Genomic DNA, 17225 nt, shown 5'->3' with positions numbered 1-17225 from the left:
CCTGTTTTGTGATAAAGCCCAGATGCTGGATTGCCTTATTTTCAGACCTTAGACTGCTTTTTGTTTTGTGCCTGTGTTTGATGGAGAGGTGAAAGGACGAATGAAGGAGTCTTGTGTTTTTTATTGTTGCTTAGCTACTCTGAAATGGTGCTGTGCATTTCATGACTAATTGATTCTGCTTGCGCAAGCGACAGCTGTAAAGCGGTCTGCAGTCAACATAGACCGTCTCAATATCCTTTGATATGACGAATGATCGATTTAGAAGAATTGACTCATTGTTTGTGTTTAATTGACTTGTTCACTAACAATTAGCAGAACATATTAATTTTGTTTTTCCATTTTCAAGTAAAGATCATTTTACATTACCACAAATGTAAATCTACCTTGGAGTGCCACAGGAGGGCAGCAAGACTTCACATCTGATGGACCCCATAGCAGCCATTGAGTCACTATGTAGTTGATTTGTATCTGATATGTAATTTGTGAGCTTTTATTCAGCCCTGTTACAATATCAGTGAAGAATGTAGATATCTGCACCAAAGTTATGAAAACACTTAACTAGATCTGTATTTCATTTGTCACTTAAGGTGTGACGTGATCTGACCTGTGTGAGACCCTTTGGAGTGTGGAAGGTGGGTGTAATGTTGACTTGATGCGCACACACCATCACACTCAGACTAGTCACTAGTGTATTGTCCTTGGGTAACCACTGAATGTTTTGTTATAGATAGCTGGTAGGCAAAGCTTTACGAGGACAATGGAGCTTTCCTTTTTAGATTTTTTGCCACGATCATCCCCAAGGAAAATGCATTTGTGATGTTTTCAACTACAGGTAAGAGATGATCTGTCCAGTGTTTTGTATGACAACGAGAATAACTCATTATTATTACATAGTAGCAACCTTTCTCTATTGCTAATGGCAATTTTTCTGGGGAGTTCTGCTGTTTTTTAGGAAGTCTGATTGGTTTTGCTTTATTTTAGGTATTTCTACTGTGTGTCTAGCAGTGTTTATCATTTCCACCGCTGCTATCGAGGCAGAGCTCAGAGTACACCTCTTTTTTAAAGAAGTCTTAGTCCCTAGTAGTTCTGACTGCTGTGTTTGAAAGGGCCAAGCGGTGCTGCTGGCGCTGTGATTGTGATCTGCTCTAAGTGTGGCTCTTGTTTTTCTACTCCCTGTCATTTTGACTGTTAACAATGTTCAACATGGGAACTGGATTCTCTTAAGTTAGATGGATTCTAGTAGGATTTGGCAGCTGTAGACAGAGAGGACTGTTTTGGCTTAATAACCAGGGACAGTGCATTCTCAAAGCCCTGCTCCCATGTTTGGGCACAAGGTAATGCCCTGGGAAACAGTAGCAGGCCAATTAGGAAAAGGAGGATGAAAATGCTTTATCTCATTACCATCACCCAACGGGCACACATCCAGACATGGGAGGGGAGGGAGGGGGGGGCTCTTGAAGGTCCAATGCAGCCATTTTATCTCAATATCAAATCATTTCTGGGTAACAATTAAGTACTTTACTGTGATTGTTTTCAATTAAAATCATCAAAAAGAAACAAAAACGGCTTCTTAGCAAAGCTCAATTTCCCAAGCAAGAATTTAGCTTGGACTGTCTGGGAGTGGTCTGAGTGGGGAGGCTGTTATTGGCAGAGGTTTGGAACTCTTATTGGTCCGTTAACTAATTTACTGGGCCAAAACTCCATCCCTCCAAAACAGGCAGAAATTTCAGTCGGTCTTTTCAAACACGTCTTACACTAAAGGGCATTATCATTTACACAATTTCACAGAATTATTCCAACCTCAGTGTGGAAACATATATATATATATATATATATATATATAACACAGTAAAATCACGTTCTTTACTGCACTGGGCCTTTAAAGACTGCCACCTTTTTCTTATTATGTCAAAGCAATTACTGGAAGTTGTCTCCGCTTCTCCACCCTTGAGTGCACACTTGGCCTGAACTGGGGTGAGGCAGTGACACACTGAGGGCATTGTCATAATTAATTATAGTGCTGATAATTCAGATTACTGATTTGCCCCCTCCTCTCTCTACACACCCAGCTCATTATTACTCTGTCTTGTTCATCAGATGCATGCATCAATGCCCTCTCCTGCAGGCTGTAGGGCAACACACCCTCATAAATGAATAAAAACAGAGTAGACTAAATACATTATATTGTTTACTTCAAACATCCCTTCCTGAGGTTGTTTAACTGGTGATTTTATGTCTGTTGACTTTTGGAACTCTGCCTTTGTTTCCTACAACTATAGATTCGTTTTTATCAGGCAACATCAGCACAGACCTGCGGTGGTGTGTCTTCACCAGGAGGGGGAGTCCCTACTTTACACAGACTCCGGTATGCCAGGTGTCACTCAGAGCCCGTTCAGCCCAAAGGGCAGAGAGAGCTAGACTGCGCTCAAACACAGATAGGTTGAGGGTTTTCCCTGAGAGTCACATTTCCAAGGATTCACTCCCTTCCTAGACAAGGAGGACATTTGTGCCTATAAAGAACAAGGTATACAGGTGTAAGATCTAACTTCTTTAATGTTCTGTTTCAGAGCTTTCTGTGGTTCTGTGAAGCGTCACTCAGCCCTCCCTCTCTTTGGTTAAGCATTACTGGCCTGTCTTAGCAGTGTACCTATATCATACTATAGGATATCCATGAGTAATGTATGTAGCCTATTATAATCCCATTAATCCCTTATTGTTCTCACTTCTCAGCTAATCTCTGTCATCTGCTGTAATACATGTAGAAGGAATATCAGTCAAAGATTTAAATCCACATTAATATTCAGTATAGAGGTATTATGGGAATCTAATGCCATTGATTTCACACTGGGCTGTAAATCAAATGTATTTATAAAGCCCTTTTTACATCAGCAGATGTCACAAAGTGCTTATACAGAAACCCAGCCTAAAACCCCAAACAGCATGTCTGGGAAATATAACCTGTTTTTGTGGAAGTTTGAAAGTAACAAACCTGTTTGTTTATTTGTGTTTCAACCCATTTTATAGGTGCTCAGATAATGTGATCATTGTGGATGTTCATGCAACCACAACAAACCCTTACCGTCTGTGTCCAGACTCTGTTACATAATATTTGGTGTTTTAAACTCCTGTTCTTCTTACAGGAGATTCAGATTATAGCTTTGCCTTGTTTTCTCAATGCTAAGAAAAACAATGCATGATGCGCAATCACCACCCACTTGGGTACCATAAATAATACAGAGGACCTCCGCGCGCCACACCTCCCTACTACGTATCCATGATGTAGGTAGTGTAGGGAAACCCAACAAACCTGCTGCTTTTGCAGGAAGGGCCACAATGTGCTGTAAAACTACTCATCATAGTGTTTATAGAAGTATCCCTGTTACCATGACAAAACCATGTTAAGAAAAACAAGGGGGGCTACCGGCATCACAACATCTGGCTCCGAGGATCATCATCCGTCAGAGACGAGGTCCCTCCCCAAACTATTTTAATAAATGTTAATGCTTTCATTTTGTCTTTGTTGTTCATTCAGTTAGCCTGTCCTCGATTGAACTGATGTTAAACCTGTAGAGGTGGGGATTGGGTACTGTCTGCTTAGTAGAGGTGAGGGGAATTCTTTACTTATGTGTTAAGTAGGCCATATGTTACGTGTAGTAAATATGTTATTCCAGTATTTGCAAGGTAAGGTGGTAACTGTATAATTGATGTATGTACATAGCTTTAAACGGAATGCTGGGAAGTAGTAGGACCTATCCAGGCCAGTGGTCACAATGCTACTGTGGCTTCTTAAACCATCCAATTTTGCATCTGATTGGTAACGCAAAATAAATATTTCAAGACACTAAATGCACCGTGCGGAGGTACAGCCTGTCCGAATATGTGAAATGTTTTCTCTCCCCCCACTTTCTCTCACAATCTAACCAAGGAGCTAGTTCTTATTCAATTGTTTATCCTAGGGAAAAGGAAGGGCCTGGTCATTTCTCACTTAACCACTTAACTCACCACCAGTGGTTGAAAGAAAACACGCACTACAAAACACCTCCCATCCTGCCCCATACAGCTCTGTTTTCATTTTGTGGTGTTGAGATCTTTCCTTTGAAGACTGTAGGCTACACAGTATGTGACGAAAGGTGTGATTCATATTGCGTCTTCTAGATCGAACTTGTGCTCATTGTGATGTAGTATCTGAGGGTTTCATATTGTTGGTTAAATGAACTTTGCTCTGCTGTGCTGAAACATCTGGAAAGTGTTACTATCTGCAGAAGTCTGTAAATTGATGCTGTAATCTATGATGTAATAAAAGTTATAATCAAATACAGTGTCAGCGGATTCCTTGTCAACACAGCATTGCAGCATGTTCGGCCACCACAGTGACTACTGGCATATGCTTGTGCTGCTATTTCACTGACAGTCTTCAGAGTCTAGTTCCCTAGCAGCAGTAGATGTGATCCCCAGAGTACTTCTCTATTGGCCCTGCTGTTGAGGTGTGTGGTTGGTGTTGTGGGTGGAGTTTGGGTTGAGTTTGACTCAGTAAAAGCTGCTACATTATGACTCCAATTAAGCCATTATGTATTGTATTCTGACTGGCACAGGGAAGCATGTACAGAGTATTTAATACAGACCCACAGACTAGTAGCCGTTTAATTAGCCCTAATGAGAAGACGTTATTCAGGAGTTTGCTCTCAGGCAGCATATCCAGTGACAGTTTGCGGCTCAATCTGAACATTCTCATTTGTAGGCCTATCAAAGTAGTGCTGTTTGCAATTGCAGCTGAAGGAAACACGTTTGAAATGCCATGAACTATGATGTTATACAAGGAGTCACGAGCTGAGGTATCTGGAACGCACACATACACTTTACAGCGAGGAAGCAGAGTCGTGTCATCTGTCCACATTGTGTTTGGAGCACATTACGTCTCTTACTGACTAATGCAGCAATTTAGCCACATTCAGACTTCTTGAGAGCATAAATGGCAATACTACAGAGAGAATAGCCAAGTTGCAAAGTTTGTTTTTCTGATCTATTTACTACACCTACTCTGACCCACTCTGAACTGTTCAGTGAAGCCATTGCATCTTGGGACATGGGCATTGACTTCTCAATTGAATCGTTTTTCATGGTCTATTTTAGCTTTGATGGAGCTGCTGGCACTCCAGTAGAATGAAGCAGAGGGGGCTTTGATATCCGATCCTCCTTTTAGCCCAGAAAGGACTAACGAGGGGACCATGGAACACATTAATTAATTATCAGATCAATGAGGAAGAATGGTGACAGATTTCACCAGATGTGTTGCATTGATTGGGGTAGAAGTTTGATATTTTTTCTGCTTTTTGTTTTAATTTGTCTGTGACATTTACAGCTTGTATAATACAAATAGAGGGAATCTTGAATCTCTCACACCTGGAAGGGATTTCTAGAACAATGTTTCTCTCATAATTCATTATATCTTCCTGACTGTGGTCGGATAACTTTGTGCTTTGTGTTGTCATATGCAGCTTCCTCCTGGGGAGGACAATGATGTTAAGTCCAGAAATACATTTGTTAGGCACATACAGTAAGTACACTGATGTATGCCTTGTTGTTGTGTGAGTGGACTTTCAAATCGTTTTTTTGACTATTCCCAGTGAACAATGAGAGTCCTGTTGAATGCTGATTGGGTGTAATTGGTGGTTAGTGAGGCATGGTAATTAGTGTGATTACAGTAATCAATTCCCTGCAGAGATGTCCTAAGTGCCCGACACATGTGCTTCTGCACTCTCCCCAGCTTTTACATTTCAGTTCACTGTAAGAAACTTTGAGCAAAAAAGTGTTATATCTGAGTCAAGAGGTAGAGTTAAATAAATAGTGCATATCCGGTAAGAGGTGGATTTTTATCTGGATTCTCCTTGTTTCTCCTCCTGACAGGTTCTCACTCTCTTGCCTATATCCTACAGTGACGTTTGGGCTCCTCTCCACCTCAATCACATGTCAATGTCTCAGAGCCACTCAGAATTGAGTGAGAGCTGAGAGCTGTCTATGCAGCATGTCCATGTTCAGCTGCATGGTGGTGGCACACATTTCATTTCTGAGTAATAGGTGTGGAGGAGATGATCCATTCCTGTCCAACTGCCTGCCTGTGCATAGGATCCTGGGTTCTATTAGCATTACAGCTCAGGAAGGCAGCTGTCCAACCTGCACTGTCACATATGTTTCATACTCTGTGATGCAAGTGGGCCAATTAGAGACGTCCTGTGGGAACACTTGGCGGTGCACACACTCCCACCCCTACCCGCTTTCTCACACATATTTATTTGGATATCTCTTCTGAAGTGCTTCTGCTTCTGACAGTCTGTTTGACATATTGAAGATATTCAGGGCATCTTCTGTTGAACAGACAGGGAATTTCTATGAAGATGTATATAGCCGATAATAGAATGGAAAAATTGGCATAAACCTTTGTTTAGCTTGCCCTGTATGTATTGTATATACAGCCATATTGAAAGACCAACCTGTGTCATGGCATGAAAAACAGAAACAAAACACTGTCACACTGACAGTCACAAGTGGCCCCTTATGCAACACCTGTTGCAGTTGTTACATGTCTCTTGGTGGGGGACTCCGTTCCCCTGGGTGCTATTAACCCATTCAGACGAGGTAATTAGCATCCATTGTTGACTCGGTAGATACAAGACTTCTAATGTGTTTTCTGTCTTCACTGGAGATTACTCACCGTTTAAAAGCAGTCTGCTCAGTCAACACAATCCAATGTCTTTAGATCATCTTCATAAAATTAATGAAGTTGTTTATTCTGTATTGTCTAGTTTACCTATTTAACGTTCTCGACACGGAGGCACATTGTTTTGTGGATATGTTGCATTAATTGTTTGAAAAGGTGTCAGTGAAAACAGTTCGCCAAAAAGCAAGTGCATAAACATTTCCCCCCTGCATACTGGGAAACCTAGAGGTCCACCGCAGAGATCCCCGGACGCATGTTTTGAGGAGCGTGTTGTGTGTGGTGATACGCATGCGTTATCAGACTCCGGGAGCCTGCAGAATGCAGCGTTTCGGGGAGGCGCGCTTCTGTGCCACAGTGCGCTCTCAGCAGCTGAAGCGCAGTGTTACAATGAGCTTCTCCATCCCACCGGCTGATACCCACCCACACTGCCGTCCTCCGATAAGCAGCATCAAAACCGTCCACCACCCTGACCACCACCGCCTGGCCCCAGGATGCCCGGGGGAAAGAGAGGGCTTGTGGCACCGCAGAATACTTTTTTGGAAAACATTGTCCGGCGCTCAAGTGGTAAGCAATGTACCTGTTCGTGGGGTACCATAACAGAAAGCTTTAAATAGTTTGGATGATTGTCTTCCATTTTTTGTTCAAAGGATAATTCTAGTCTATTCATTGTCTTTTACATGACTTGTCTTTAATGTTAAAATTATCTGGTTGTTTGTTTACAAAGTTTATTCGATGACGTTATGCCAAGGCTAATTGTCGGTCATCATGGTAGTGCAAAGGCTGCTGTATGGGTTAGACTGCCAGTCAGGTTGCACGGAAATGATATTTAATATGGGGTCAATATAAAATATATTTATTTTCAGAAATTATGTTTATTGTTTTAGTGATTATTTGTAAGTTCATTTGTAGGCTATATCAAAAATAAATAGCAATAGCTTAGTTTGCAATCCATTTAGCAATCATTAGACTACTCTCTTATATTTGGCTGTTTCTAGTGTGTGTAGAGGGAATATCACTTCTTGGCAAAAGTGTTAAGCTATAGGCTTTATAAAGCTGCAGTAAAAAAAAATCAACATGCAGGATGCATAAAAAAAATATTTTTATTACTTAAAGGGGCTATCTGCAGTTGCTACATCAATTTTGGGACTTATAAATTAATGATATGTACCAATTGATTCTTGAAGAACATAACTTATAAATGCCTCATGAGCTTAAATCAACTGTTGTACCTCATCAGAACCCAAACTATAAGCTTGTTTTACTCCAATGTTTCTAAATAAAGTAAATGTAAACAAAGTCTCAAAACATGGTTAAAACTATAATTATGAAATCATGGATGGTCAGTCCCTGCATCCATAGCTCTGTATATAAATTGTTATTTCTCTATACGTTTCTGCGTATAGAATTGTGATTATCCATATTGTGCTATCAACAACCTGAGAAATGAATCACTCTTGTTTATCAGCGAAAAGTCAGTAAAACTGCAGCAGCTGAGGCATAGAATCCCTAATGCGGAGGCTGGTGTGGACTTGGCAGTAAAGTTAATGCATATGTGCTGTAAACTCTCCCTCTCCGATTAACGCATGGTTGTTGTTGTTGTGGACATAGAACAAGCTACTGAGTGTAGTGCCGTAATTATATGGACCACAAAAGAGAGAGACATTTGAGGGACACGTCATCACTGTGTTAGGCTTCATTGTGTGGGGTCACTCTCCTCACGCATCCCCAATGGGTTGTGCCAGACCATCTGAGTGTTTGCAGCCATTTTACACCAGAGCCCTCACCCTCACCACACACCTGTTTACCTGACCTTTCCTGACAGAGACCAGCTTCCTCCTGGGGAACGCCCAGATCGTGGAGTGGCCTGTAGTCTACAGTAATGACGGGTTCTGCAAGCTCTCAGGGTTCCACAGGGCTGAGGTTATGCAAAAGAGCAGCACTTGCAGGTAAGGATGGTTGTTGTATGGTAGTATAGTAATCATTTGATTATGCCCCTTTGTATGTGTACTGTATCTGCTGTTATAAATGATCACTAAACCACTGTAGAATGCTTTGAAATTGTGCCTTCATTAAAGTGAAGTAAGTCAGTTTATCGCCTGAGCGGTCTGATCAACACATTACAAGAGTCTCACTGAAAAACCCTAGGCATCTGGTGTTTCACTAGTACTGAATGAGTGCACATGTACTACCTGCTGCTCATAGAAAGAGTTTCAAATGGAACCAATTACTGTTGCAAAGGGGAACCAGTCAGTCTGCCACAGGTGAGGCCATCTGGGTCACTGTCATTCACATTTTTGAAATATGACTCCAAAAGCCAAGGTCTCATCTTCACTCAAGGTCTTCCTGGCCTTCGCCCAGGGCTAAGGGCTTGTTAAGCCAGGGACTAAAGCCATCCTTAACATGTTATTCTATGGGAGTGGTTGAGCATCGGCCTTAAAGGGTAGGTAGTATAAATGTAACCACATGTAACATATGGATTTTCATTAGAATATGCATCAAAAGTCCCAATGCAAAGTTACACCTCACTTTTCAATTTTTCTAGTTATTTCATAAAACTGATCAGAATGACAAAGTCATGCTGGAAAAAACATTTGCGGGGTGTTATGTAATATGGAGGACCCGGCAAGCCAGCCTGTTCCCTATAATGTAAACTCCAATAGAAATAACTTCAAATGTATAACATCAAATGAAACCAAATCGTTTGCACTCATGACTACTGGTTTCAATTACCTTTTCAGCCAACTTACAAGCAAATACTGTATGAATACATTGTTACAAATCAGCTTGTAAGATTGCTAGCCAACTAGCCTGCTAACGTTAGCTCTGCTACATTTACATTTTACATTTTAGTCCTTTAGCAGACTAGCCTGCTAACGTTATCCCTACCAGCCTGCTAATGTTATGTTAGCACTTCATGAGTCAGCTAGTTGCTATCAACACCTAGCTTACAGCTACATTAAAGTAAACCAACGTTTTTGAAATACATAACCACAGCTAACCAGTTATCAAAGAATTGTAAGGGAGTGCGTACGCTTATTACTATGAAATTATTAACGGTGCACCACTTGCTATAAGTCAGCATGAAACTATAAAATAGTTACAATTATAACTACAGTCAACTTATAATTCTGAAGGCAATTCAGTTCTCAAAATGACAGGCAATGTATTCTTGGAGACAGTACATATCTTTATTTAGAAATAACCAGGATAACATAATGAATGTACAGGATGAATGAGTAATGGAGATTGTTATGGCAAAATGTATAGAAAACTCATAATAAGAAAATAAAGGGGATAAGGGAGTTTGTCTAACCTATTTCTAGCATGTGATTCAAAGGACAAAAGCAAGACACTTATTATAATATAATATAAACAGAGATGGGTATTTCTATAGGTGAAAAATAGCTAATAATAATAAAGTAACAGCCTACAGTTACACGCTCACATCAAATCAGAGAAAAGAAGGTGATGTTGAGCTGGAAAACTATCTGTCTGGAACCAATTGTCTTCAGAGAACTCTCCATGCAAGCAGAGTACAAAACAAAGGATTTCTGTATCTCATAGTCTTTGAATGATTTTGTAGTTCATAAATGACAGCAACCATGTGGCTGGTCGCCGTCCGTACACAAGGAGTGGTGTTTACACATTCAGTTTATAGTCCTGGACAGGAAGAGGTGAGGCCTCCTGTCAGGAGAGCTGTGATTGACTCAGGTGAGGGAATAGTTCCACCTGCATTGTTCTGTGACTTATTTGTATTTGGATCCCCATTAGTTCCTGCCAAGGCAGCACCTACTCTTCCTGGCGTCCAGCAACATTAAGGCAGTAATATAGATGTAAAAATATTACATGACATTACATAACACTTTTCACAATACATTAAGCGTGGGCCCTCAGGCCACTACTCTACTACCACATATCTACAATACAAAAGCCAGTGTGTGTAGAGTGCGTGTGTTATCATGTGTGCGTGTGTCTGTGCCTGTGTCTGTGTCTCCTCACGGTCCCCGCTGTTCCATAAGGTGTATTTTTATCTGTTTTTTTTAAATCTGATTGTACTGCTTGCATCAGTTACCTGATGTGGAATAGAGTTCCATGTAGTCATGGCAGTGGAGGCTGCTGAGTGGAGGACGGCTCATAATAATGGCTGGAATGGAGTACATGGAATGGCATCAAACACATGGAAACTGTGTGTTTGACGTATTTGATACCATTCCACTAATTCTGCTACAGCCATTACCACAAGCCTGTCCTCCCCAATTAAGGTGCCACCAACCTCCTGTGAGTCATGGCTATATGTAGTACTGTGCGCCTCCCATAGTCTGTTCTGGACTTGGGGATTGTGAAGAGACCTCTGGTGGCATGTCTTGTGGGGTGTGCATGGATGTCCGAGCTGTGTGCTAGTAGTTTAAACAGACAGCTCGGTGCATTCAGCATGTCAATACTTCTTACAAAAACAGGTAGTGATGAAGTCAATCTCTCCTCAGCTTTGAGCCATGAGAGATTGACATGCATATTATTAATGTTAGCTCTCCGTGTACATTTAAGGAACAGCCGTGCTGCCCTGTTCTGAGCTAATTGTAATTTTCCTAAGTCCCTCTTTGTGGCACCTGACCACACGACTGTGTAGAAGTCCACGTTTGACAAAACTAGGGCCTGTAGGACCTGCCTTGTTGATAGTGTTGTTAAGAAGGCAGAGCAGTGCTTTATGTGGACAAACTTCTCCCCATTTTAGCTACTGTTGCATCAACATGTTTTGACCATGACTGTTTACAATCCAGGGTTACTCCAAGCAGTTTAGTCACCTCAACTTGCTCAATTTCCACTTTATTCATTACAAGATTTAGTTGAGGTTTAGGGTTTAGTTAATTATTTGTCCCAAACACAATCCTTTTAGTTTTTGAAATATTTAAGAATAACTTATTTCTTGCCTCCCATTCTGAAACTGACTGCAGCTCTTTGTTAAGTGTTGCAGTAATTTCACTCGCAGCAGTAGCTGACGTGTAAAGTGTTGAGTCATCTGCATACATAGACACACTAGCTTTACTCAAAGCCAGTGGCATGCCATTAGTAAAGATTGAAAAAAGTAAGGGGCCTAGACAGCTACCCTGGGGAATTGCGGATTATACCTGGAATAGGTTGGAGAGGCTTCCATTAAAGAACACCCTCTGTGTTCTGTTAGACAGGTAACTCTTTATCCACAATATAGCAAGGGGTGTAAAGCCATAACACATATGTTTTTCCAGCAGCAGACTATTATTGATAATGTCAAAAGCCGCACTGAAGTCTAACAAAAGAGGTCCCACAATCTTTTTATCATCAATTTCTCTCTGCCAATCATCAGTCATTTTTGTAAGTGCCGTGCATGTTGAATCAAATCAAATCAAATCAAATCAAATCAAATTTTATTGGTCACATGCGCCGAATACAACAGGTGCAGACATTACAGTGAAATGCTTACTTACAGCCCTTAACCAACAGTGCATTTATTTTAAACAAAAAAAGTAGAATAAAACAACAACAAAAAAGTGTTGAGAAAAAAAGAGCAGAAGTAAAATAAAGTGACAGTAGGGAGGCTATATATACAGTAAAATAAAGTGACAGTAGGGAGGCTATATATACAGGGGGGTACCGTTGCATAGTCAATGTGCGGGGGCACCGGCTAGTTGAGGTAGTTGAGGTAATATGTACATGTGGGTAGAGTTAAAGTGACTATGCATAAATACTTAACAGAGTAGCAGCAGCGTAAAAAGGATGGGGTGGGGGGGGCAGTGCAAATATTCCGGGTAGCCATGATTAGCTGTTCAGGAGTCTTATGGCTTGGGGGTAGAAGCTGTTGAGAAGTCTTTTGGACCTAGACTTGGCACTCGGTACCGCTTGCCGTGCGGTAGCAGAGAGAACAGTCTATGACTAGGGTGGCTGGAGTCTTTGACAATTTTGAGGGCCTTCCTCTGACACCGCCTGGTATAGAGGTCCTGGATGGCAGGGAGCTTTGCCCCAGTGATGTACTGGGCCGTACGCACTACCCTCTGTAGTGCCTTGCGGTCAGAGGCCAAGCAGTTGCCATACCAGGCGGTGATGCAACCAGTCAGGATGCTCTCGATGGTGCAGCTGTAGAATTTTTTGAGGATCTGAGGACCCATGCCAAATCTTTTTAGTCTGAGGACCCATGCCAAATGTCCTTCCCTATAAGCGTGCTGAAAGTCTGTTGTCAATTTGTTTACTGTAAAATAGCATTGTATCTGGCCATTTTTTCAAAAAGTTTACTAAGGGTTGGGAACAGGTTGATTAGTCGCCTATTTGATTAACTTAGGCCAGGGCAATTGTTCACATACAGTGCATTCGGAAAGTATTCAGACCCTTGACTTTTTCAACATGTTACGTTACAGCTTTATTCTAAAATGGATTAAATATTTATTTTCCCTCATCAATCTACACACAATACCCCATAATGACAAAGCAAAAACAGGTTTTTAGAAATTTTTGCAAATACCTTATTTACATAAGTATTCAGGACCCTTTGCTATGAGACATGAAATTGAGCTCAGGTGCATCCTGTTTCCATTGATCATCCTTGAGATGTTTCTACAACTTGATTGGAGTCCACCTGTGGTGAATTCAATTGATTAGACATGATTTGGAAAGGCACACACCTGTCTATACAGTTGACAGTGCATGTCAGCACAAAAACCAAGCCATGAGGTCAAAGGAATTGTCCGTAGAGCTCAGAGACAGGGTTGTGTTGAGGCACAGATCTGGGGAAGGGTACCAAAACATATCTGCAGCATTGAAGGTCCCCAAGAACACAGTGGCCTCCATCATTCTTAAATTGAAGAAGTTTGGAACAACCAAGACTCTTCCTAGAGCTGGCCGCCCGGCCAAACTGAGCAATCGGGGGGAGAAGGGCCTTGGTCAGGGAGGTGACCAAGAACCCGATGGACACTCTGACAGAACTCCAGAGTTCCTCTGTGGAGATGGGAGAACCTTCCAGAAGGACAACCATCTCTGCAGCACTCCACCAATCAGGACTTTATGGTAGAGTGGCCAGACGGAAGCCACTGCTCAGTAAAAGGCACATGACAGCCCACTTGGAGTTTGCCAAAAGGCACCTAAAGTACTCTCAGACCATGAGAAACAAGATTCTCTGGTCTGATGAAACCAAGATTGAACTCTTTGGCCTGAATACCAAGCGCCACGTCTGGAGGAAACCTGGCACCATCCCTACGGTGAAGAATGGTGGTGGCAGCATCATGCTGTGGGGTTGTTTTTCAGCGGCAGAGACTGGGAGACCAGTCAGGATTGAGGGAAAGATGAACGGAGCAAAGTACATAGAGATCCTTGATGAAAACCTGCTCCAGAGTGCTCAGGACCTCAGACTGGGGCGAAGGTTCACCTTCCAACAGGACAACGACCCTAAGCCCACAGCCAAGACAACGCAGGAATGGGTTTGGGACAAGTCTCCGAATGTCCTTGAGTGGCCCAGCCAGAGCCCGGACTTGAACCCAATCGAACATCTCTAGAGTAACCTGAAAATAGCTGTGCATCGATGCTCCCCATCCAACCTGACAGAGCTTGAGAGGGTCTGCAGAGAAGAATGGGAGAAACTCCCCAAATACAGGTGTACAAAGCTTGTAGCATCATACCCAAGAAGACTCAAGGCTGCAATCACTGCCAAAGGTGCTTCAACAAAGTACTGAGTAAAGGATCTGAATACTTATGTAAATGTGATATTTCATTTTTATTTTATTTTATACATTATGGGGTATTGTGTGTAGAGCGATGAGGGAAAACAACAATTGAAACCAGTTTAGATTAAGGCTGTAACGTAACAAAATGTGGAAAAAGTCGAGGGGTCTGAATACTTTCCGAATGCACCGTATTGTTCACATAAATGGAGGGTACTTTGTACACTCTCATAACATCTTCCACTGCCTGTGTGAAGACTGTGATCGCACAGATATCAAACTGTATCCTTTTTGTGGACGAATAATGGTAATCATTCCTGTTAATTGTCATAAAAGCATATCACACACATCCTAAAATTATATCTCAGCACATTTAACCATTTCATTTTCAGTCTGTTTACACTGTTTGCTTGAGGAAATAAGAGGTTGAGGCACTTTTGCTCGCAGTGTATTGTCCTCCAATGGAGAAGTTCCTTGGCTGAGTCGTCATCATCGTAACTCTTCATCAGAACCCTGCTGTGTCTATGTCTCCAGCAGAAGTTGGAGTGCTCTTTGGTTCAAACCTGCCACCCTTGTTGCTTATTGGAGAAGCTTTGATATAGACTAGAGGCACAGATAGAACAATAACAGATATTTCACCAGATGTATAAATGTGAAGCATCCGCTTGGCGTTTCCACTTACTACATTTACATTTTAGTCATTTTAGCAGACACTCTTATCCAGAGCGACTTACAGTTAGTGAGTGCATACATTTTCATACTGGCCCCCCGTGGGAAACGAACTGTGACACTCTGGCTCCGGGACTTTTGTATTTGAGCCAGGGTGTATTTGTTTTGTTGGGTTTTGTTGTGGGGTTTTGTTGTATAGGGTGTATTCGTTTGGTTGTGTTTTGGGTGAGTTATTTGTAGTGTCGTGTGACTCCCAATCGGAGGTAACGAGTGTCAGCTGTCGGCTCGTTATCTCTGATTGGGAGCCATATTTAAACTGTTTGTGTTCTCATGTGGGTTGTGGGTTTTTGTTCCTGTTTAGTCTTTGTCACTATTGGACTTCTCATTCGTCGCTTTGGTTTGTTGTTTTTGGTTGCTTTAAGTAATAAAGTCAACATGTTCTTTTCACTCGCTGCGCCTTGGTCTCCTTCACTCCTCGACGAACGTGACAGAAAAACCCACCGTAAAAGGACCAAGCAGCGAGTCAAGCGGCAACAGGACCTACCTACACAGGATTTATGGACGCCTATCAAGGATTCATGGACATGGGAGGAGATACTGGCTGGAAAGGGTCCTTGGGCACAACCGGGAGAATATCGCCGCCCTCGTGAAGAGCTGGAGGCAGCTAAAGCCGAGAGGAGGTGGTATGAGGAGGCAGCACGGAGTCGAGGCTGGAAGCCCGTGGGTACTACCCAAAAATTTCTTGGGGGGGGGCTTAAAGGGAGTGTGGCGAAGTCAGGTAGGAGACCTGCGCCTACTCCCTGGACTTACCGTGGAGAGCGAGAGTACGGGCAGACACCGTGTTACGCAGTAGAGCGCATGGTGTCTCCTGTACGCAGGCATAGCCCGGTTCGGTACATTCCAGCTCCACGTATCGGCCGGGCTAGATTGAGCGTTGAGCCGGATGTCATGAAGCCGGCCCAACGCATCTGGCCACCAGTGCGTCTCCTCGGGCCGGCTTACATGGCACCAGCCTTACGCATGGTGTCCCCGGTTCGCCCACATAGGCCGGTGCGGGTTATTCCACCTCCCCGTACTGGTCGGGCGACGGGGAGCATCAACCCGGGTAAGGTTGGGCAGGCTCAGTGCTCAAGGGGGCCAGTAAGCCTGCACGGTCCGGTATTTCCGGCGCCACCTCCCCGCTCCAGCCTTTTCCCACCAGTGCCTACACCACGCACCAAGCCTCCTGTGTGTTCCCCGAGTCCTGTGCGTCCTGTTGCTGCTCTCCGCACTAGGCCTTATGTGCGTCCCCAGGGTCCAGCATGCCCTGTTCCTGCTCTCCGCACTAGGCCTTATGTGCGTCCCCAGGGTCCAGCATGCCCTGTTGCTTCTCCCCGCACTAGCCCTGAGATGCGTGTCCTCAGCCCGGTACCTCCAGTTCCGGCACCACGCACCAGGCCTACGGTGCGCCTCAGACGGCCAGAGTCTGCCGTCTGCCCAACGGGGCCTGAACTGCCCGTCTGCCCTAAGGCGCTTGAACTGGCCATCTGTACTGAGCCTGCAAAGCCGCCCGTCTGCCATGAGCCTTCAAAGCCGTCCGCCAGACCGGAGCCGCTAGAGCCTTCCGCCAGACAGGATCAGCCAGAGCCTTCCGCCAGACAGGATCAGCCAGAGCCTTCCGCCAGCCATGAGCAGCCAGATCCGTCAGCCAGCCATGAGCAGCCAGATCCGTCAGCCAGCCATGAGCAGCCAGATCCGTCAGCCAGCCATGAGCAGCCAGAGCCGTCGGCCAGCCATGAGCAGCCAGATCCGTCAGCCAGCCATGAGCAGCCAGATCCGTCAGCCAGCCATGAGCAGCCAGATCCGTCAGCCAGCCATGAGCAGCCAGATCCGTCGGCCAGCCATGAGCAGCCAGATCCGTCAGCCAGCCATGAGCAGCCAGATCCGTCAGCCAGCCATGAGCAGCCAGATCCGTCAGCCAGCCATGAGCAGCCAGATCCGTCAGCCAGCCATGAGCAGCCAGATCCGTCAGCCAGCCATGAGCAGCCAGATCTTTCAGCCAGCCATGAGCCGTCCAGCCAGGATCCGCCAGAGCCAGCCAGCCAGGATCCGCCATTGAGTCCGGTGCTGTCCCTTAGCCCGATGCTGTCCCTTAGCCCGGTGCTGCCCCTTATCCTGGT

At 43.8% G+C, this 17225-nt stretch overlaps 1 protein-coding gene across 1 annotated transcript in view; it reads left to right on the top strand.

Annotated features, from left to right (window-relative positions):
• Positions 1–7090: 7090 nt before the first annotated feature.
• Positions 7091–17225, top strand: part of kcnh5b (potassium voltage-gated channel, subfamily H (eag-related), member 5b) — an 84066-nt gene continuing 73931 nt past the window's right edge. Inside the window, exons 1-2 of the mRNA XM_045207474.1 lie at positions 7091–7279; positions 8538–8661. Coding sequence (XP_045063409.1) covers positions 7207–7279; positions 8538–8661 — 197 coding nt within the window. The 5' untranslated portion in view covers positions 7091–7206. The remainder of the gene's footprint in view (positions 7280–8537; positions 8662–17225) is intronic.

This window comes from Coregonus clupeaformis, chromosome 25 (assembly GCF_020615455.1).
Source record: "Coregonus clupeaformis isolate EN_2021a chromosome 25, ASM2061545v1, whole genome shotgun sequence".
NCBI classification, from domain to species: Eukaryota; Metazoa; Chordata; class Actinopteri; order Salmoniformes; family Salmonidae; genus Coregonus; species Coregonus clupeaformis.
The sequence above is the reverse complement of the archived record's forward strand: the minus strand, read 5'-3'. Positions and strand labels throughout refer to the sequence as shown.